This window comes from Opisthocomus hoazin, chromosome 4 (assembly GCF_030867145.1).
Source record: "Opisthocomus hoazin isolate bOpiHoa1 chromosome 4, bOpiHoa1.hap1, whole genome shotgun sequence".
Classification (NCBI taxonomy): Eukaryota; Metazoa; Chordata; class Aves; order Opisthocomiformes; family Opisthocomidae; genus Opisthocomus; species Opisthocomus hoazin.
This window is the reverse complement of record NC_134417.1, coordinates 93,881,518-93,903,705: the sequence shown is the minus strand read 5'-3', so window position 1 is coordinate 93,903,705 and position 22,188 is coordinate 93,881,518. Positions and strand designations below refer to the sequence as shown.

Sequence of the window (22,188 nt, the reverse complement as noted above, 5' to 3'; positions counted from 1 at the left end):
GGCGCCCGAGCCGGGGAGGACGGGGTGACCGCGCCGGGGCACTGGCACGGCCCCACGTGCCTCCGGGCGCAGCAGGCCCCGTCCTGGCCCTGCCCTCTATTTATTTATGTGCTGTATATATTTATTTATTGCGGCAGGAGAGCGCGGCGGCGGCAGCGCCCGTGCCGGCGTCCGCCCTCGCTCCGCTGAGCTGCCGTGGCTCTCCTTCGCCCGGTTGGCAGCGATCCCACCTTCCTCCTCCTCCTCCTCCCCTCGCTGCGGGGCCGGAGGGGGCTTCTCTCAGGTTGGGAGGGGGCCAGCAGCCCTCGCCCCCGGGACTGGGGAGAAACGCCCCGGGCAGGGACAGCCGGAGCCACGCGCCCGGCCAGGGGCTGGCAGCACCGCGGCCTGGGGTCCCGCTCCCTCCCCAGGGGTGGGGGGGTGACAGACCCTGCCCCGGCCCCCCCGCGGCCAGGGGTCCCGGCCCCGCCAGCCCCCAGAGCCCTGTGCCGCGCTCTTTGCCCGGGCGCACACCGGCGAGGTCTGCTGACCGCATCGCGGTGACGGTGGCACCCCGGGGACGTCCATTAATGGCATCCCGGTGACAGTGGCAGGCTGGGGACATCTGTTAATGGCATCCCGGTGACAGTGGCACACCGGTGAGCTCTGCTAACGGCATCACGGTGATGGTGGCATGCCAGTGATGTCCGTTAGTGGCACCCTGGTGACGGTGACACCCCGGTGATGGTGGCACACCAGTGACAGCAGCACACCAGTGGGCTCTCTTAACCGCATCCCGGTGATGGTGGCACACCGGTGGGCTCTGCTAACGGCATCACGGTGATGGTGGCATGCCAGCGATGTCCATTAATGGCATCCCGGGGGTGGTGGCACACCAGTGACATCTGTTAATGGCATCCTGGTGACGGCAGCACACCGGTGAGCTCTCTTCACCGCATCCCGGTGATGGTGGCACGCCAGTGAGCTCTGCTGACCGCGTCCCGGTGACGGCAGCGCACTGGTGGACTCTTAACCACATCCTGGTGATGGTGGCACACCAGTGACATCTGTTAATGGCATCGCTGTGATGGTGGCACACCGGTGACAGCAGCACACCAGTGAGCTCTCTTAACCACATCGTGATGGTGGCACACCGGTGGGCTCTGCTAACCGCATCACGGTGACAGTGGCATGCTGGTGGACTCTCTTTTAACCACACCCTGGTGATGGTGGCACGCCGGTGAGCTCTGCTAATGGCATCACAGTGACGGTGGCACACCGGTGGGCTCTGCCAACCGCATCCCAGTGACAGTGGCACACCAGTGGGCTCTGCTAACCACATCACGGTGACAGTGGCATGCCGGTGGGCTCTCTTAACCACACCCTGGTGAGGGTGGCACACCGGTGGGCTCTGCCAACCGCATCGCGGTGACGGCCACACCCGGCTGTCCGCTTCGTACTGTCCAGGGGACGCTTTTTGTACCGGATCGTGTTTTGTAACCGGGACCCCGGCATTCAACGGCGCTCACCCCGCCTGGCCGTGCCCCCCACCCCGGCGGGACCCCCAGGCTGGGCAGGGAGCAGCACCCGCGCCCGGCCCGGCGGCAGAGCCAACTCTTCTTTATTTTAGTAGCAAAGAGCTGAAAAAGAAAAAAAAAAAAAAAACCCAAAAAAGAAATTAATCAATCAGTTCTAATTAGAATGTGTGGCGACGCCGGTGTTACGCTGTAGTGCTGGGGGGGGGGAGGCTTGGGGGGGGGTGGGGGGCGGCCCCTCACGTCTTGTTGAGCGTCCAGAGGGGGTCGAGCATGCTGAGGGGGTCGTCGGGGGGCCGGGGGCCGCGCAGCCCCTCGCCCGGCTGCGCCTGCAGGAAGTTCTGCTTGTTCATCCGCTGCTTGCCCTTGAGGGAGGCGTCCAGGGTGAAGGCCTCGGGCGTCAGCGAGGCCAGCAGCTCCAGCGAGGATGAGGAGGGGGCGGCGGGGGGGGCCGCCGGCTCCCCTTCGGGGGGCTCCGTCACCCCGTCGCTGCTCTCGGCCTCGCCGGGGGGCTCGGGGACGGCGGGCGGCGGGGAGGGCGCGGGGGGCTCTGTTGCAGCTTCGGGTGGCGCGGGAGGGGTGTCCGGCGGGGGGGTCGGCTCCGGCGCCCACCCCCCCGCCGCGGGCTCCCCGGCCGGCCGGACGCTCAGCTTGGCGATGGTGGCCTGGATGGAGCTGATGGGCACGTCCCCCCCCAGCACCAGGTCCTGAGGGTCCGGGGGGATGTAGAGCTGTGGGACAGGGACCCAGTCAGCCCCGGGGGGGTGGGCAGCGGCCCCCCGGCCCCCCCCGCCCGCACCCACCTTGGGGGAGGCACTGTTGGTGGCCCGGGGGGCACCCACGCCGTGGCGCAGCAGCACCTGCTCGGCGTGCAGCAGGACGGCCTCGTAGCAGAACTTGAGGTGCAGCTGCAGAGGAGGAGGAGGAGGAGGAGGGAGAGGAAGGCAGGGTGAGGCCCTGCAGGTAGCAGCCCCCCCCCCCCCAAACACTCCTGGGGGGCTGCAGCCCCCTCCCCACGGCCCCGCTACCTTCTCCTGCAGCATGTGCTTGCGCTGCTGCCGCATCCGCCTCACCAGCCGCGCCAGGTCCGGGATGCCATTGCCCGCCTCCACCTCCTGCATGGCCGCGTAGAGCAGGCAGAAGGCCCCGGTGCGGCCCACCCCGGAGCTGCGGGGAGACCCCAGCCCCGGCGTCAGGGGGTGGGGGGAACACCCCCAGGGACCCCCCCTGCTCCACGGGAGCCCCCAGCCCCGCTCACCTGCAGTGCACGACGACGGGGGTGTGCAGCGGGCGCTGGTGCAGGTAGTGGCCGTGCACCTCCTGGATGAAGCGGACCAGGCTCCCCCTGCTGTCGGGCAGACCCCTGGGGACAGGGGAGGACACCCAGTGGGGTGGGGGTCCCCATCGCAACCCACCCGGTGGTGTCAGCCTGCCCCGAGCACCCTCCCCACTCCAGAGCTCTGGGGTCCCCATCCCATCCCATCCCTGGTGTCCCCTCCACACCCCTGGGGTCACAACCCTGGGCTCCCCCCTACCCCTGCGGTCCCAATCCCATCCCTGGGGTCCCCTCCACACCCCTGGGATCCCAACCCTACCCGTGGGGACCCCCCACCCCTGGGGTCCCTCCCCACCCCTGAGGTCCTGCCCCACACCCTGGGGGTCCCCACCCCACCCCACCCTTGGGGTCTGCCCCCACCTCTGGGGTCCCCACTCCATCCCTGGGGTCTGCCCCCACCCCTGGGGCCCCAACCCCACCACAGGGGTCCCCCCCCACATCCCGGGGGTCCCCACCCTGGGGATCCCCACCCCACCCTTGGGGTTCCCCCCACCCCGGGGGTCCCAACCCCACCCCTGGGGTCACCCCCACACCCCTGGTGTGTCCCCCCCTACCTGGGGTCCCAACCCCACCTCTGAGACCCCCCACCCCTGGGGTCACCCCCATACCCCTGGGGTCCCCCCCATACCCCTGGGGTCCCAACATCACCCCACATCCCTGGGGTCCCCATCCCACCCTTGGGGTCCCCTCCACCCCTGGGGACCCTGACCCCTGGGGTCACCCCCCCACCCCTGGGGTCCCCAACCCCACCTCGGGGGTCCCAACCCCACCCCGGGGGTCAGCCCCATACCCCTGGGCCCCCCCCCCTCGGGGTCCCCCCACACCCCGAGAAGGAGCAGCTCTGGCGGGACTCCAGCTGCCACCCCCCCATCCCCATGCTGCAGCAGGACCCCCCGCACCGCAGCGGGACCCCCCCAGCGCCGTACAGCTCGGGCCAGGAGGTGAACTGGAGGTGGACGACGGTGCGCTTGAGGCTCTGGTCGCGGTACTGCAGCGTCATCATCCTCTCGACGTGGGTGGGGGTGACCTTCAGGCTGGTGAGGACCAGGGTGATGGGTCCCTGCACCACGGGCTGGCCCCGCTCCGGGGGGAAGTACCGCAGCACCTTCTGCTGTGGGGGGGGGGGGAAACGCGCCGTCAGGAGACCCTCACGGCGCCCGTGGGACCCTCCTGTGTCCCCACCGTGGCCTGGAACCGCACGGTGACCCCAGCTCACCCAAGGACGGGTCTACCTTGTCGAGCTCCTGCTCCGACACCAGCATGACGACGACGGAGACCTTCTGCTCGTAGACCATCAGCCAGAAGTCGGCGGCGGTGCCCAGCAGCGGGGCCTGCGTGGCGATGACGGCGGGGCAGTAAGGCGAGAGATCCTCCACGCGGCTGGCGTTGATGTAGTCGTCCTTGCCCGAGCGGAGGACGACGCGGTTCCGGTCGTAGGGCATGATGTCCTGGTGGCGGTTCTTCATGGAGTAGCAGCGGGCGATGGCGATGGAGAGCTGCCGGGCGTCGCGTTCCTGGGCGTCCTGCAGCTCCTTCCAGACGGCGTCGAGCTCGGTCGCGCCGCCGGGTCCCGGGCGCTCCAACCGCTCCACGGAGCCGCGGAAGCCGTCGAGCTCGGCCAGCAAGCGCAGGACGCGTTCGGGTTTCTCGTAGGGATCGTTCTCGATCAGCCGCACCGCCTTGGGCTTCTGCCCCTCTTTGGCGTCCGCCTTGGTGGGCTGCAGCGGGGGCTGCCCCACGGCCGCCTTGGAGCCGCCGTGTTGGCTCTCGGGGCTGGAGGACAGGAGGTCGTCGGTGGAGGAGCTCTGGCGCTGGAAGGGGACCTCGGTGGCGGGACCCGGCGTCAGCGAGGGCGGGGGTCTCTGCGGCAGGCTGCATGGGGGCTGCATGGGCAGGGGCGGCTGCGGGGAGGGGGCCGGGGAGGGGACGAGGGGACCCTGGACCACCACCGCGCCCGGCACCTGGCTCAGGCTGGGAGACGGGGGGACGCGGTGGGGAGCGGGCTGGCTGGTGGGGGGTGGCGGGGGGCCGGGGGGGACCTGGGTGCTGGGGGGGGCACGGCCGGGGGCGAAGGGCAGCGCCGGGGAGCTGGCGGGCACCGGCTGCAGCCCCCCCAGCGCGGGGTGCAGGGGCTGGGCGGGGGGGCCGCTCGGCCCGGGGACCCCGGGGTAGGGCAGGGACCCCGGCTGCGGGGGGGGCTTCTCCTGCCCCGGGAGCTGGAAGAGCAGGGGGGGCTGCCCGGGGTAGGGCTGCGGGGCGAAGGGGGGCTGGGGGCCAGGCTGGAAGGGCAGTGGGGCCTGGGGTCTCCCAGGGGGCAGGAAGGGGGTCGGGGGGAAGGGCTGGGGACCCCGCGCCGGCGGCACCTCCGCGCCAGGCCGGGGGGCGAAGGGGTGCGGGTGCTGGCCGGGGGGGAAGGGGAGCTGGGCCGGCTGCCCAAAGGGCTGCAGCCCCCCCTGGGCGTAGGGGAAGGGGGCAGGGGGGGGCCCCAGGAAGGGGCCGGGGGGCCGCGGGGGTGTGGCACAGCTGGCGATGGGCGCCTGGACGCTGTCCACCGTGGTGGTGGCCAGCTCGGGGTGGGCACCCATGGGTGCTGGGGGCCGCAGCGGGCCGGGGGCCGGTGCCGCGGGCTGGCCCAGACCGAAGGAGGCAGCGGGCGCGGGCGGGGGTCCGTGCTGCGGCGACGAGCGCGGGGGAAGCCCGGGGGGTCCCGCGTAGCCGGGCGGCAGCGGGCCTCGCACCAGCGGGAAGAGTTGGGGGGCGGCGGCGGGGGCCGAGGGCTGCAGGAGCCGCACCGCGGCGGGGGGAAAGGGCCCCGGCGCCGAGCTGGGTGCCGCCGGCAGCGGGTAGCGCCCGGGGAGAGCGGGGGTCCCGGGGAAGCGGGCGGGGGCGAAGGGCGGCAGCGGGGCGCTGGCAAGCCCGGCCGCCAGCGGGAAGATCTCGGGGGGCCGCGGGCCAGCGGCCAGCGCCGGGGCGATGGCGGCCAGCGCGGAGGGCGGCAGCGGCAGCTCGGCGCCGGCGTCCGGCGCTGCGGCTTCCAGCTCCGGCGGCGGCTTCGGCAGAGCGGGTTTGGGGGCCGTGGGCCGAGGTGGGGGCTGCTTCTTCATCTCCCTGCCGGGTGGGGGGGAGGGGAGCAGAGGGGCTCAGCGCCGAAGTCAAAGCCCAGATCGCCCAGCAGCACCCAAGGGTGCTTCGCTGGGGGTGGGGGTCACAGCGGGGACCCCGGCGTCGCGTCCCCGAGCGCAGCGGCACCCACCGCTCCAGGATCTGCTGCCTGGTGGCCTCGGCGGCTCGGCAGGCGGCGCGGGCCTTCTCCAGGAGTTTGGCGGCTTTGGCCTCCAGGTCGGTGTAGAAGTCCTTCCCCTCCTGCGATTTCTTCATCAGGTCCTCGTAGGCTTCGTAGGAGGTCACCAAGGTCTGGACGGTGGTGTTCCACCTGGGGGGGACGGGGACGAGGGGCTGAGCGGGGACACCCAGCTCCAGCCTGGCATTACGTCTCCGCTCCTAGGACCCGAGGAACCCACCAGCACCCACCTGGGATGGACACCAGTGGCCCACAGCAAGGGACGGGCTACAGAAGCCGGCGGTGACCCCCTCACCTCTCCTCAAGGTGGGAGAGGGTTGTCCCCACGCACCCAGAGCCCACCGGGGAACGAAGGCGCTCTACCACACCCCGGCCGGCGCCGCGCGGCACTCACTTGTGCTCCACCTCGGCCAGGGCCTTGCGCACGGCCGCGTATTTGACGTTGGCGTCCGTCAGGGCCTTCAGGACGTTCTCCTGGGCGGCCAGGTTCTGTTCCAGGTAGACCTTGATCTGGTCGTACTTCTTCAGCTGCTCCTCAAAGAGTTTCTGCCGAGGGAGGGGAGGATCTGAGGGGCCGCAGGCGACCGGGGAGGCTCAGGGGAAGGAGGGGACGGGGCAGAGCGCTCGCTGTCACCCTGACGGGGACGTGTGGCACGCGAAGGGGCTTCCCCCCCGACCCCACAGCGGTTGGCACCCACCTTCATCTCAGAGCGGTCGGTGGTGACCAGCGAGGTGGTGATATCGTCCTTCTGGATCATCTCGCGCAGCTGCTGCTCCAGGGACGTCCGCTGGTCCCGCATCTCCTGCACCTTGGCCAGGATTCGCTTCAGGTTCTGCAGGACCTGCTTGTCGTCTGCGGGACGGGGGAGGGCTGAGCGGCCAAGCCGGACCCCCACCGAGCTGGACCCCCACCGAGCCAGACCCCCACGGAGCCGGACCCCCACCGAGCCGGACCCCCACCGAGCCGGACCCCCACCGAGCCGGACCCCCACCGAGCCCAGCACGGCCTCCCCAGCCCGAGCCGTGCTGCAGCCGCAGGGAGGGAACCAAGGAGCCAGGCTCCGGCCCGCGCTGGCACACGCTGTGGTAAAGACAGGAACGGGGTCTCTGCCCACTCTGCCCCCACACCAGGACCCCGTTTCAAGTGTTCTTCAGGGGGGGGGACAAGCCCCATCCTGGCACGGAGCGAGGTGTGGAACCCTGGAGAGGCGGGAGGGCAGCACAGGGTGGAGAGTTGGGCAGAGAGGAACCTGATGGAGCTCAACCAGGGCAAGGGCAGGGTCCTGCGCCTGGGGAGGAACAACCCCAGGCACCAGGACAGGCTGGGGCTGAGCTGCTGGAGAGCAGCTCTGCGGAGAGGGACTGGGAGTGCTGGGGGACGACAGGGTGACCGTGAGCCAGCAGCGTGCCCTGGCTGCCCAGAAGGCCAATGGTCTCCTGGGGTGCATTCAGAGGAGTGTGGGCAGCAGGGCGAGGGAGGGTCTCCTCCCCCTCTGCTCTGCCCCACTGAGGCCCCATCTGCAGTGCTGTGTCCAGTGCTGGGCTCCCCACTTCAAGAAAGATGAGGAGCTACTGGAGAGAGCCCAGCGCAGGGCTCCGAGGATGAGGAGGGGACTGGAGCATCTCTCCTAGGAGGAGAGGCTGAGGGAGCTGGGCTTGTTCAGCCTGGAGAAGAGAAGGCTGAGAGGGGACCTTGGAAATGCCTCTAAATATCTGCAGGGTGGGGGTCAGGAGGCCGGGGCCAGACTCTTTGCAGTGGTGCCCAGCGACAGGACAAGGGGCAACAGGCACAAACTGAAGCAGAGGAAGCTCCAGCTGAAGATGAGGAAGAACTTCTTCCCTCTGAGGGTGACGGAGCCCTGGCCCAGGCTGCCCAGAGGGGCTGGGGAGTCTCCTTCTCTGGAGATATTCAAGCCCCGCCTGGCTGCAGTGCTGTGCAGCCTGCTGTGGGTGACCCTGCTTGGGCAGGGGGTTGGGCTGGGTGACCCCCAGACGTCCCCTCCAACCCCTGCCGTGCTGGGATTCTGCGATTCTGTGAGGGGGAAGGGGACCTGCCTCCCCCCCAGCCCGGCGTGGGGTCGGGATGGGTGCGAGCTCGGCCAGCCCTTCCCCCCGGTATGGCACCGCTCACCTTCGGTCAAGGCGGGCGAGGGCAGCGCGGCCCGGACCTGCTCCAGCGGCCCGCTGAGCAGGCGGAGGTTGCCGATGTGCAGGTTCATGGCCTTGTGGAGCTCGGTGTTGGTGAAGCTGGCCTTCTCGTGCACCTCCACGTACTTGGAGCACTCCTTGCTGACCTCGGCCAGGCCCGGGGAGGGTGGCGGGGGGGACCCCTGGGGTGCCGGGACCTTCCCCAGCAGCTCCTGCAGCTTCCGCTCTTGGGCCTCGTCCTCCTCGAGGAGGTCTCGGATCTCCTTCAGGGAGGCCTCCACATCGGTGAAGACCCCGGAGAGCACTGGAGAGAGACGAGGGGTGGCCAAGGGCTGGACCCGGTCATCGACCCAGCAGCCTGGAGAATGAAGTGGGGCCAGCCCAGACCTCCCCGGTGTCCCCCCCCCAGCAGTGTCCCCGTGTCCTCACCCTGCATGGACTGGACGAGGTTCTTGACGGTGTCGGGGCGGACGCTGAGCGCGGCGCATTTCTCCATCAGGACGGGGGGGATGTGGCTGTAGAGGTCCAGGTTGTCCACGGTCTCGGGGTCCAGCTGCATGGAGTCCATGAACTGGCTGCAGGTGAGAGAACGAGCCCCTGAGGGGTGGCAGAGCCTCCCCCCGGGGTGTCCCCCCCATCCCAAACTCCCCAAGATCGGGGCGCAGCACCGCAGCATTGCCCTCGACGGCCTCAGCGCAGCTACAGGGTGTTGACCATGAGCCAGCAGCGTGCCCTGGCTGCCCAGAAGGCCAATGGTCTCCTGGGGTGCATTCAGAGGAGTGTGGGTAGCAGGGCGAGGGAGGGTCTCCTCCCCCTCTGCTCTGCCCCACTGAGGCCCCATCTGCAGTGCTGTGTCCAGTGCTGGGCTCCCCAGTTCAAGAAAGATGAGGAGCTACTGGAGAGAGCCCAGCGCAGGGCGACGAGGATGAGGAGGGGACTGGAGCATCTCTCCTAGGAGAAGAGGCTGAGGGAGCTGGGCTTGTTCAGCCTGGAGAAGGCTGAGAGGGGACCTTGGAAATGCCTCGAAATATCTGCAGGGTGGGGGTCAGGAGGACAGGGCCAGACTCTTTGCAGTGGTGCCCAGCGACAGGACAAGGGGCAACGGGCACAAACTGAAGCAGAGGAAGCTCCAGCTGAACCCGAGGAAGAACTTCTTCCCTCTGAGGGTGACGGAGCCCTGGCCCAGGCTGCCCAGAGGGGCTGGGGAGTCTCCTTCTCTGGAGATATTCCAGCCCCGCCTGGCCGCGGTGCTGTGCAGCCTGCTGTGGGTGACCCTGCTTCGGCAGGGGGCTGGGCTGGGGGACCCCCAGAGGGCCCTTCCAACCCCCAACATTCTGTGATTCTGTGAATTCGGGGACTGGAACATACTGGGGGACGGGGTCTGCCCCAGAGCTGGGCAAACTGGGACTCAACCTTGACCAGGGTGGCAGATCAGGGGTGTCTGCGTTCCCGTCGGGTGCCAGGGCGGGAAACCCAGCGAGGGGATCACCGGGACAGCCCTGCGCCAGGCAGCAGGGAGGAACGGCCCAAGGCCCCGTTCCGCTACGGCTCACACGTACTCCAGCACTTCGTTCTTGGCTTCGATCTTCGCCATCACGTCTCTCAGCAGTTTGGCCTTCTCCTCGCTGTGATGGAGGAGAAAATAAAAAAAAAAAATGGTTTGGTGTCCCCCCTTCCAGCTCCCTTCAGCCTGCCGAGAGGGTGAGCTGGGCCACGGGCTCCTCGCTGAGCTGGGTGCTGGAGATCCGCACCCTCAGCTCCGTGTCCCGCTCCGGCCGGAGCCGTGCCCGCCCGGGACTCACCTGTACAGGGAAGAGGCCTCGTGGGCAGCCATGGGCACCAGCTTGGCAAATATATCGGGGCCGGTGACGGCTGGATCCGTGGGGTTGACGGGGAGGGCTTTCACCAACGGAGCACCTGGGAGGGGTGAAGACACAGCACGTGCCTGAAGCCTCCACGGGGAACCGATCGTTCCCAAAACACGTCCTCCTGCTCAGCACCGTCGCTCCGGGCAGATCCCCGGAGAGCAGGGCAGCGTGGCACGGAGCGTGTCCCTGTCCCATCGGGAGTCGGAGGGAGAGGGCACTGCCCAGCCTCACCTTTCACGGACTGCAGGGTGTCCAGCGCAGGGACAGCTTCGTGGTAGATGAAGTCGTTGTCCTTTTTGGCCGAATTGTACCTAGAAACAAGGAGTGGTGACACGTTGGTGAGGAGCAGGCGGCATCCCGGGCTCCCCGAGCTCGCTCCCAGTGGGACCAAGCCCTGGCTCGCTCGGGCTCGCCCCGGGGAGAGTGAAGAGCAGCCTCCACGGCGGCCGCACGTCCCGAGAGCCTCAGGCAGCGCGGGGTGCTTGGCTCTGCGCGTCGGGGGACGCCGGGGACGCTCCCCGGGGTGGCTCCGGCCACCGGGTATTTCCCACCCACAGAGAAGCGGGACGGAGACGGCCGGGGGTGCCCCGTGCGGGGACTCACTTGCCACCGATCACGTCCATGGTGAACCTCAGGGCTTCCTGGACGGTTTCGGGCTGGCCCTGCAGGAACGAGAGCAAGTCGGCACAGGCAGGGAACGGGTAGGGCTGTGCCAGCCGACCGCAGCCCTGCGTGCCACAGCCGCAGCCCCAGCGCGCCCGGGAGCCGGCAGCGGCCACCTCTCCACCTCTCCTCGTGCCCCAGAAAGGAACGGAGCTGCCCACAGCCGCCACGTCTCCCGGTTTCACACGCAGACCCTGCCACGGGACCCGAGCGGGGGGCTCCGCGGGGAGCCCACCGAGGCGGCAGGGCTGGGCGCTGCAGACCCACACCCCCACGGGGCTCCTGAACGATGAAACCAAACCAAACCCCGCTCCAGCCTTGGCAGACCGAGCGGCCAGGAGATACCAGAGCCCTGGGCTTGGCTGGATGTCCCAGAGGGATGCAAGGTGACGCTTTGGGAAGCCAGCGCCGGTTTGCCAACCGACCAAACGGCAAGGAAAGCTTTTAAACTGGCACCAGTTCTCCTCTTCCCCGTCTGGCATCCCGCTGGCCTGAGCCAGGCCCCAGCACGGTGACCTTAAAAAGCCAATTAAGCGCTGCCAGATGGAGCCGGAACGCACCTTTGCCAGCTTGATAGCTTCGTTGAGTTTATCCAGAGCGCTCTGGAAGTAGATGACCTGCAGAGAGAGCGAGAATTAGGGCTGGCACAGAATTAGGTGCCCTCACTTCGGGCACGAACATCACCAGCAGCCCCCGAGGGCCGCAGCTTCCTTCAGCGTAACGGGGCTTTCTGAGAACACCCCCAAACGCTCGCCGGGGCAGGACACCGTTGGTGACGCACTCCTGTCCCCAAGGGCTGCCGATACCCAGTGTCACGAGCGTGACAATCGCTTCCCAAGACTCGACCCTCCCGGGGCGAGCCCGGACTGGAGAAGATGGGCCGAGACGGCTCTGCTTACCCTTTCCCCAAATTTCTGCTGCTCCTCGGCCTGTTTTCCCATGTGCAGCTGCAAGGAGACACACATCAGCGGCGTCAGAGCTCGTTAACTCGAGGGTGATCTTCAAAACGGGCAAGGAAAGCCCCCAGAGCAGCCAGAGCCCGTTCCGTCGGCCGCGTCGTGGTGAGCACCGCTCCACAGCGGACGCGCACAGCCCAAGCCGCGGTGGGAGCAAAGGGCAGGTCCCCCCACCACAGCCAAGCAGCCCCCCCGAGTTGGTCTTCCCACTTACGTGGGCCACAGCAGCAAAATAATAGATCTTCATCTGAACCAGCTTCTTCCAGTCCTTCTGGATCTTTCCCAGCAGTGAGGCCGTCTCCGAGTTCTCCAGCGCCCGGCAGGCCTCTTTGTAGTAATCCACCACCTATGGGAGAGGGATGGGAGAATCCCAGAATGGTTTGGGAAGGACCTTAGAGCTCATCCAGTTCCATCCCCCTGCCACGAGCAGGGACCCCTTCCACCAGCCCAGGGTGCTCAGAGCCCCGTCCAACCTGGCCTTGAGCACTGCCAGGGAGGGGGCAGCCACAGCTTCTCTGGGCAGCCTGGGCCAGGGCCTCCTCACCCTCACAGGTAAGAATTTCTGCCTTCTACCTCATCTAAATGGTGGACAACAGGGTGACCATGAGCCAGCAGCGTGCCCTGGCTGCCCAGAAGGCCAATGGTCTCCTGGGGTGCATTCGGAGGAGTGTGGGCAGCAGGGCGAGGGAGGGTCTCCTCCCCCTCTGCTCTGCCCCAGTGAGGCCCCATCTGCAGTGCTGGGTCCAGTGCTGGGCTCCCCACTTCAAGAAAGATGAGGAGCTACTGGAGAGAGCCCAGCACAGGGCTCCGAGGATGAGGAAGGGACTGGAGCATCTCTCCTAGGAGGAGAGGCTGAGGGAGCTGGGCTTGTTCAGCCTGGAGAAGAGAAGGCTGAGAGGGGACCTTGGAAATGCCTCTAAATATCTGCAGGGTGGGGGTCAGGAGGCCAGGGCCAGACTCTTTGCAGTGGTGCCCAGCGACAGGACAAGGGGCAACGGGCACAAACTGAAGCCGAGGAAGCTCCAGCTGAACCCGAGGAAGAACTTCTCCCCTCTGAGGGTGACGGAGCCCTGGCCCAGGCTGCCCAGAGGGGCTGGGGAGTCTCCTTCTCTGGAGATATTCCAGCCCCGCCTGGCCGCGGTGCTGTGCAGCCTGCTGTGGGTGACCCTGCTTGGGCAGGGGGTTGGACTGGGTGACCCACAGAGGGCCCTTCCAACCCCCAACATTCTGTGATTCTGTGATCTAAATCTCCCCTCTCTCAGCTTGAAGCCATCACCCCTTGTCCTGTCACCCCCTGCCCTTGTCCCAGCCCCTCTCCAGCTCTCTCGCAGCCCCTCCAGGCCCTGGCAGCTGCTCTAAGGTCTCCCCGCAGCCTTCTCCTCCCCAGGCTGCCCAGCCCCAGCTCTCCCAGCCTTTCCTCCCAGCAGAGGGGTTCCAGCCCTCGCATCATTGCTGGGGCCTCCTCTGGCCCCGCTCCCACAGCTCCAGCTCTGCCCTGTGCTGAGGGCTCCAGAGCTGGACGCAGGACTCCCGGGGGGGTCTCAGCAGAGCGGGGCAGAGGGGCAGAATCCCCTCCCTCGCCCTGTGCCCATGCTGCTGGGGATGCAGCCCAGGGCAGATTGGTGGCTCATGTCCAGCTTCTCACCCCCAGCACCCCCAAGTCCTTCTCCTCAGGGCTGCTCTCCATCCCTTCACCCCCAGCCTGGATTTCCGCTTAGGGTTGCCCCCACCCACGTGCAGCACCTTGCACTTGGCCTTGCTGAACTTCATGAGGTTCCCACAGACCCACCTCAAGCCTGCCAAGGTCCCTCTGGATGCCATCCCTTCCCTCCAGACCCGGAGCTCAGCACAGCGGAGACCGGCCGGGAGCTCACCTGGGCGCTGATCCGGGCCACGAGGAAACTCTTCCTGTTGTCCAGCATGGACTTCTCCAGCAGACACTCCTGCGCCTGGCCCTGAGAGGGGAACACCCGGTTTCCCCTGCGCCGTGGGACACCCCGCTGTGCCCACGCCAGCACCCCGACCCCTGGCAGGACCCCCCCAGCTTCTCGAGGGGTCAGCGGAGCACTGTAAACGCCAGCCCCGAGAGCCCGGGCGCAGAGCCGTCCCTCCTCCCCGCTGCCTCCCCAAATCCCCTTTTCTCTACTGGGAGACCCTCAAGCCCACAGCAGCCCGGACCCCACAGAGAAGAGCCCCACGGGGTCCCGTCTCACCCCGCTCCAAGTGCTTGGACCCCACAGGGAGCATCCAACCCTACAAACAACCCTCCCAGCCAAGCAGCAGCTGCCCCCGAGGCACACAGCCGCCCCAGTGCGACCAGTGCCCCGGCAGAGGCAGACCCCAGTTCCTACCAGCATGAGGTTGATGTTGAGGTTGAGGATCTGGTGGCTCATGTCGACGCTGTAGGAGTGGGGAAAGTGATCCCGCAGGTAGGTGAACGCCCCGGCAGCGCACTGGAAATGGGTGCAGGAAACCTTCATGCCCTGAGGAGATGGGAGAAGACGCATCGGGCGTGCACGGCCCTCTCGCACCCGCGCCGAGCCAGCCCATGGCCGCGGGCACGCGCTGCTGGACGCGAGGAATTCATGGAGACCTTGGCAAGACTGGAAAAGCAGTGACCTCCCTTCACACGGGGCGTTAGGGTGATAAACCCCAGCTCAGCAGGAGTTAGATGTTCCCTGCCTCCCCCGAGACCCCAAAAATTAGCCACTATGAGCCTGGAGCGAGTCCCTGGCTCCAAACGGCTCGGTGCAGGCCCCAAGCTGTGTCAGATCTCTCCCCTCCTGGCCCCACACGCTGAAGGTGGAAGGTCAGCCCGGCCAGCGAGCAGGCAGAGCCTCGCTGGAGCAGGGACGGCAATGACAGGGCAGGGAGGGACACAACCACGAGGGTGGTGGCCCCTCAGGACATCTACAGTGATACTGGGTCACAGCAGACATCCAGAGCTGGTGTCCGACAGCGAGGTGCTCGTAACCACCCAGGTTACAGAGGAGAAGTCCTCGGTGCTACCGGCCGGCGGCTGTTAACCCCGCGGGAGAGGCCAAGCGCCGAGGGAGGACCCGGGGGATCGTTACCTCCTCGGACACTCTCTTGTCCATGGCGCCCAGCATGGAGTGCAGCGCACCTGCGGGAAGAGGACGGCAGCTCAGCGGGGCGAGCAGACACCCTGCCAGCCCCCACGCGCTGCTCCGGGGAATTCAGGACTTCAGTGAGGCCTTGGACGCTGTTCCCCACAGCATCCTCCTGGAGAAACCAGCTGCCCGTGGTCTGGACGGGTGCACTCTCTGCTGGATGAAGAACCGGCTGGATGGCCGAGGGCAGAGCGTGGTGGGGAATGGAGTTAAACCCAGCTGGCGGCCGGGCACCAGTGCTGTTCCCCAGGGCTCAGTGTTGGGGCCGGTCTTGTTCAACATCTTCATCAGTGATCTGGGTGAGGGGATCGCGTGCTCCCTCGGTCAGTCTGCAGGGGACACCACGCTGGGCGGGAGCGTCGATCTGCTCGAGGGCAGGAAGGCTCTGCAGAGGGGTCTGGGCAGGCTGCATCCATGGGCCGAGGCCAACTGTGTGAGGGTCAACAAGGCCAAGGGCCGCATCCTGCCCTTGGGTCACACCAACCCCAGCAGCGCTGCAGGCTTGGGGAGGAGCGGCTGGAGAGCTGCCCGGTGGAAAAGGCCCTGGGGGTGCTGGGCGACAGCCGGCTGACCAGGAGCCAGCAGTGTGCCCAGGTGGCCAAGAAGGCCACCGGCATCCTGGCTTGGATCAGCAATGGGGTGGCCAGCGGGAGCAGGGCAGGGATGGTGGCCCTGGACTGGGCACTGCTGAGGCCGCCCCTCCAGTGCTGTGTGCAGTGCTGGGCCCCTCACTGCAAGCAGGACCTGGAGGGGCTGGAGCGTGTCCAGAGAAGGGCAGCGAGGCTGGGGAGGGGGCTGGAGAAGAAGTCTGCTGAGGAGCGGCTGAGGGAGCTGGGGCTGTTCCGTCTGGAGAAGAGGAGGCTGAGGGGAGACCTTCTCCCTCTCTGCAGCTCCCTGCCAGGAGGGTGCAGTGAGGGGGGGTTGGTCTCTGCTCCCCAGGAACCAGCGACAGGACGAGAGGCGATGGCCTCAAGCTGCGTCAGGGGAGGTTCAGCTTGGAGATTGGGCAAAATGTCTGTGCTGAGAGAGTGGTCAGGCCTTGGGCCAGGCTGCCCAGGGCAGTGGGGGAGCCCCCATCCCTGGAGGGGTTCAAACACCGTGGGGATGCGGCCCTTGGGGACATGGTTGAGCAGGCATGGGGATGTTGGGGTGATGGTTGGACCTGGTGACCTTAGAGGACTTTCCAACCTTAATGTCATTCTCTTGTACCAGAGAAGCCGAAATCTGCAGCCCAGCAGCACCCAGCCAGGAACCTCGGCACTCGGCACACCCACCTCGGAGCGCACCCACATGCCGAGCGCCCTGTGAAGAGGCTGCGCACGCAAGGCACTCAGCACAGGAAAGTCCCGGGCTGCGAACAAACCCTCCGTATTAAAGAGTGAGTATTTAACGCTCTGCTGGTTTAGCAGATGTGTTTGTACCGAGTCCAGGTTTTGCAGGCTGCTTTCGAGGAGCCGGGGTGCCGGATGAGCCGGACAAAGCCTGACCGAGGCCGTCACCGTGCCAGACAGGGCATTTGCAATGCTGCAACCCGACGTCAGCCTCCTCGGTGCAGCCTCTGACCGAGGCACACGAGCTCAGACCGGGAGGAAAGGAGGGGAGGCTTCTGAGAAAGGCCAGAGTCAACTCCTCGTGCGGCTCTGAACACGCAGCCCCGCAGGCAACACAGAGGGGAAGAGGCACAACCACGGCTGCCGGTGGCCTGGCCTGGCCGCTCTGAGGAAGGCCGATGTGGAGCTCAGAGCGAAGGCCGGGCAGAGACGGGGGCCATCCCTCGCGCCCAGGGCAGCCGGTCTCTCAGACCCTTACCCAGGTTGTAGAGGATGCACGCCTGCTCGTACTTGATGTCCTCGTGAGTCACCGTCTTGCCCGAGAAGATCTCGGTCCTGTGAGGAGAGAAGCTTGGTCACCAGTGTAGCTGGAGGTAACGGCGTTCCCGGGCACGGGAAAGGTGCCAGGGAAAGGATTTATCGGGAGACACGCTCCCCCCGAGGGGCAGGGAAGGGGCCCTCCGGCCTGGTGTCACCCCACTGGTGGGATGCAGCCGAGCAGCTCTGCCACGCCGGGGGATCTCAGCGCTGTCCCCTCGCGCCGTGACGCCGTCACGGCTCGGCTTGCAGATCCCCTGGGCACGACGCCGTTTCCCGAGGGGTCCCCAGGGGCTCCCCTGTGCCGCGCTGGTTTCGGGGAGCAGCTGCCCCGCTTCGGATCGCCCTCCGCATTGCGGGAAGCGCCCGCTGGGAGCCGATCCCTCCCGAATCCGCACGGCCCGAGCCCCGCGCTGCGGAGAGGGCGAGGGGAAGAGGCCAATCCTCACCAGGCGACGGGCACGGCCGCCTCCTGCTCGGCGCCCATGGGGATGCGGCTCTGCAGGTAGTGCAGTTGGCCGAAGTACTTCCGCAGCGTGCTGCAGCCCTCGAAGTCCCTGGGTACGTTGACGGCGCTCTGGAGGGGAAGGAGAGGAGGAGGAGGAGGAGGAAGGGGCCGCCCCGGCTAGGGGAGCGCGTCAGGCAGGAGCCTGCCCGATTTGTGGCAGGATCTGCAGGCAGGAGGGGACGGCCCGGCTCCCGCTCCGGCGGGATGAAGCAGCCGTGCCAGAAGGAGCAAGGCCTTACGGAGAACACCTGCTAGAAAAACAGGTCCGTTCGCCTAAAAATGAGGCCGGAGGGAGCCGCTTTATGGATCCAGAGCAACCGGTTCGCGGCGGAATAGGCTGCTCTGCCCAGCACGGGCTCCTGAGGGTGAAAAACAGGAGGAGTTTGGGGGTGACTGAAAAGGGGGTGTCCTGGGCAGGGCACAGGACCCGCTGCTACAGCAAAGCTGTGCCAGGAGAAGGAAGGGAAGAGCGGAAGATCCCGGAAAGGTTTCCCAACCTCCCGCTTCGGGGTTAAACCCAGGAGCAGGCAGCCAGAGCTCCCCAGATCCCGGGTCAGGGGCGTTCGAGCACCCACCCACCGCTGCGCTTTGGAGACGCCGGCGAGGTGACCCCGGTGCCAGCACCGCGAGTCACCCCGGCTCCCGAGCTCGCTACACAACCTACGGCGCGGCACACGCCGGCACCTGTCCCGGCTCGGGGCGAGACTCTGCTGTCTCCAGCTGGTTTCACTGCCCACGTCTCAGCTTCCTTCCGCCCAACGGGGAACTTGTATCCAACACAAAACTCCCCAAATTGGGGGAAGCAGAGCCCTAAGATCCAGGCCCTGCCCGCTCCTTGGGAAGCCCTGAATCGTCTGGGGAGCCCTGGACGCAGCGTGGCTGTCGAAAGCCTCATCTGCAGGCCACCCGCGAAGAAGAGGAGCAGCTGTGGCAGCGTCCCGGCACAAATCCCGGTCCAGGAAGGCGGTGGGAGCCGGCAGACGTGTCCTTGAGCACGGCGTGGGCGGTGAGCCCGCTCGCCCGCTTCGGCCGCGGCCGGTCTCACCGGGGCTGCGAGCGATTCGGGACGGAGCCCGGCTTACCTGCCGGAGCAGCTCCAGCTTCCGCAGCTCCTCGTTGTAATTCTCCGGGTTCTCCCCATAGTTCTTGAGGACAAACTGGAAGGGGAAGAGAAGGATGAGAGCCGGGCCCCGTGCGACACCCAGAGCCACCTTCCCAGTCCCACAGCTACAACTGACTCTCCAGGAAAGCTCAGGAGAAGACCCCACGACACATCTGGCAGCGTGAAGGGGCACACGCTGCCTCGGGGCCTTCCATCTCCTGGTTTGGAGCTTGTTTGCCCCCCAAAGTCCCCCCCAAATCTTGCCCAGCTCCTGCTGAACCTCAGCTTAATGCAAAGCCAGGGCACAGGGTCCTGTGGAGAGGCACCGATCCGGCACACGCCAGGAACTGACGGACTCCGACCTCGGAGCTGGGGCGGAAAAGGCGGAATGAAGCGGCAGTGAGGTCCTGAGTGGTCACCAGCGAACGGGACAGACCGGACTGAAGTCACTCCGGATTCACGCCCGATACGCTCCGTGCTCGGACGAACGCAAAGCCCCTCGCCGAGTGTCAGAGGGCGAACGCCGCGCCGGCGGCTGGCCAGGAAGGCAGCTCACCACGGCGAGGGCCGAAAGGGAAATGAAACGGGATAGAGCGCGCCGACGCGGAACAGCACAGAATCACAGAATCACAGAATAGTAGGGGTTGGAAGGGACCTCTGGGGGTCATCTAGTCCAACCCTCCTGCCGAAGCAGGGTCACCTACAGCAGGCTGCACAGGACCTTGTCCAGGTGGGTCTTGAATATCTCCAGAGAAGGAGACTCCACAACCTCCCTGGGCAGCCTGTTCCAGTGCTCCGTCACCCTCAGAGGGAAGAAGTTCTTCCTCATGTTCAGACGGAACTTCCTGTGCCTCAGTTTGTGCCCATTGCCCCTTGTCCTGTCGCTGGGCACCACTGAAAAGAGCACGGTGCCGCGGCCCCCGCCGGAGGCTCCTCAAGTCACCACGGAGGAGCCGGAGCCAGGCCTTGGCCAGAACACCCCTTAAGAAATAAAAACGCTCCGGCGTCCCCGAGGAAGGCAGTCGGTGACGAGTGACATCCCCCTGCTGCCACGGAGCGAGCTGTGGGGAGCGAGATCCCCAAACCTGCCTCTAGTGAGGGTTTTGAGCTCCCTCGGATCACGATGCCGTGAGTGCAGCGCTTCCCGACCGCAGGCAGCTCGGGATCCTCCCAGGTCTGGGCAGGAATTCATCCCACCTTCCCGGCAGCCACGGGGGAGACCTGGGGACCCGCAGCCCCGCTCAGGCAGACACCGGGGGCTCGATCCGCCCCGGCGGCTGCCGGGCTGGGGACACGCGAAGGGCTGCCAGCACCCTCGATCACTTCAGGTGAAGGTGAACGCAGCTCAGCGCTGGAGAAACGAGGGAGTTTTTCCTCTCCTCCCTCTCCATTTTGAGTACCGGGTTTCTATTCACTGTCACTTCTCTCCAGTCAGCAAAACAGAGTTTCCATCGAACATCCGCGGGGGAAGCCTGGCTCGCAAAACAGATTTCCACCCGCTGCCGTACCCAAAAATTCCCTAAACAACCCCGCTTTTGATAAGCAGCCCAGCTCGGACAGGGAGGCCGCCGTCCCCTCTGCCTCAGCCACCCATGGGGTGCCACCCCGAGGCCCCGGGCAGGCAGGGATGGCAGTGCTGGAGCTGCACCGACAGCCGCTGCACCTTGTCCTGGCACGGCATGACTCAGCTCCGCGATCCCACGCCGCCTTCGTCCCGGCACAGGGACGTCCCCACCGCGCTAACGCCGCTGCCAGGGTCCGAGGGGACGCCAGTCCCTCCCTGGCACCCCGAAAACCAGCAGGGCAGTGGCACAAACGCAGGAGAACACCCCCCCCATCCTCCTTCCACGTCAATAAATCATGATTTCCATCCGTAGGCGGCACTAGGAAACGCCAGGCATAGGTGGAGCTTGTTTACAGCGGCTTTGTTAAGTGCTTCACCTCCCGAAGCCACCGGTTCGGTCCCCGCCCGGGCGGCAAGGACAGGTCACGTCCTCCACAGCCCTCGGTGGCTGCCGGGAGCCCGTCACCTCGCACCCGCCGGACTCTCAACCTCCCTCTGACCACGAAGGGCTCGGGGCTTTTAAGCACTCAGCCAGGATCAGAACCAGCTCCCCCTGTTTACACGAGAGCGGAGGGAAAGGAGACGCGAGGGATCGGCCATTGCCGAGCCGGATCGCCTAACGACGCCCGCCATGGCGTTGATACGACCGCTGCCGGCGGAGGCTGGATCGGGGAAGGGCGGCTCCGGCGTCGGAAGCCGGGAGCCAGCGCAGTCACACGCGGTGGGGACGGCCTTGCCAGCTCACCCCGGGGTGGCCGGGGAAGGCTCTGTCCCAGGCAGGGAGCGCTCCAGGGGCTCCCCCCTCCCCAAACTCATCCCCCGGCCGCCGAGGAAGGCCCTGCAGCCCCGAGGAAGGAGCGAAGCGAGGGGGGCCAAGCCAGGGGGTGAGCTGATAGGGGCATGGATGTGCTGGTGGTCTCGCTCCCTGGGTGCCACGCTGGGCAGAGCTGTGAAAGAGCCAGCTGGCGCACCCCATTCCGCCCCACAGCCCCCCCAGAGCCCTGCCCCAGTCCTCCCCACCGGCTGACACCCCCAGCACCCTGCCCCACAGCCCCCCCAGACACCCTCAGCTATAAATCCCTGCCCCACCGGGCCCCTCCCCCCGCCCCAAATCCCCAACCCCCTACGCTCCCCAAACACTCTCTACACCCCAAAGCCCCCCCCCAGCCCCCTGCCCCACGCCCCACGCAGTCCGCTCCCTCACAGAGACACCCTCCCCCAGTGTGCCTCATCCTCACAGATCCCCTCTCACACCCTTTGACCTGCACGCCACACACTGCCTCCCCTCACAGACCCCACCTGTCCCCTCATGGACCCCACATTCCCCTCACGGATCACCCCCTTCTCCTCACAAACCCCACATTCCCCTCACAGACACCCCCCTCTCCTCACAGACCTTTCATGTTCCCCTCACGGACCCCTCCTCCCCTCACAGACCTCACATGTTCCCCTCATGGACCCCCACAATCCCCTCACAGACATGCCCCCTCCTCACAGACTCCACATTTCCTTCAGGGACCCCCACAATCCCCTCACAGACCCCACATTCCCCTCACAGATCCCCCACCTCCCCTCACGGACCCCACATTCCCCTCACGGACCCCCCTCCTCCTCACGGACCCCCCATTCCCCTCACAGATCCCCCATCTCCCCTCACGGACCCCCCTCCTTCTCACAGACCCCACATTCCCCTCACAGATCCCCCATCTCCCCCCACGGACCCCACAATCCCCTCACGGACCCCCACAATCCCCTCACAGAGCCGCCCCCCCCCCCCGGCCACTCCCGCCCCACCCCTGACAGGCCCCTCCAGCCGCCCCCCCGGGCCCCCGCAGGCCCCAGCCGCCTCCCCGGCCCGCACCTTCTTGACGGCGGCGTTGAAGGCGAACTCCCCGGCCTCCTTCAGATCGAGCCAGATCATGGGCATGCGGGGCACGGCCTCCATCCCGGCCTGCGCCCGCCGGAACCGCCCGCCGGAACCGCGCGCGGGGCCTCACGGGAAACCGAGTCCTCCCGTCCAGCCTCGCCCCGCCTCTTCCGCTGCCGCCGCCACGCCCCCTGAGCCGCCGTTCCCATGGAAACGCCCCGCCCCCTTAGGCGGTTCCCATGGCGACGCTTCGCCCGCCTCCTGAAGGCGGGGTTGTTCGCAGGGCAACGCCCCGCCCCCCTGAGGCGAGGCATCGGTGATTCCTATGGCGACGCCCCGCCCCCAGAGGCGTGACAAGGGCT

The 22,188-nt window shown here is 67.2% G+C and overlaps 1 protein-coding gene across 1 annotated transcript; it reads right to left on the bottom strand.

The window, feature by feature from the left end:
- Positions 1-1,667: 1,667 nt before the first annotated feature.
- PTPN23 (protein tyrosine phosphatase non-receptor type 23) lies at positions 1,668-21,951 on the bottom strand. The gene is made up of 25 exons (XM_075419977.1): positions 21,821-21,951; positions 18,376-18,450; positions 17,235-17,362; positions 16,727-16,803; positions 14,861-14,910; positions 14,138-14,269; positions 13,661-13,741; positions 12,001-12,132; positions 11,730-11,777; positions 11,391-11,447; positions 10,771-10,829; positions 10,399-10,478; positions 10,102-10,216; positions 9,859-9,924; positions 8,729-8,874; positions 8,283-8,603; positions 6,850-7,004; positions 6,546-6,697; positions 6,104-6,283; positions 4,083-5,958; positions 3,777-3,961; positions 2,773-2,877; positions 2,543-2,681; positions 2,318-2,422; positions 1,668-2,245 (listed from the first exon to the last, which is right to left on the bottom strand). Exons 1-25 carry the CDS (start codon positions 21,902-21,904, stop codon positions 1,754-1,756), a joined length of 5,040 nt encoding a protein of 1,679 aa, XP_075276092.1. The 5' UTR covers positions 21,905-21,951; the 3' UTR covers positions 1,668-1,753.
- Between the last annotated feature and the right edge of the window lie 237 nt (positions 21,952-22,188).

What these genes read in the sequence shown, in the direction of transcription:
- PTPN23 (XM_075419977.1), bottom strand. Translation starts at nt 21,904, where the DNA reads ATGGAGGCCGTGCCCCGCATGCCCATGATCTGGCTCGATCTGAAGGAG. An exon ending in CGGAGCAGGAGCTCGACAAG is followed by an intron (nt 3,962 to 4,082) that starts GTAGACCCGTCC and finishes CCCCCCCCACAG; the next exon opens with CAGAAGGTGCTGCGGTACTT. An exon ending in TTCACCTCCTGGCCCGAGCT is followed by an intron (nt 2,878 to 3,776) that starts GTACGGCGCTGG and finishes CCCTGTCCCCAG; the next exon opens with GGGTCTGCCCGACAGCAGGG.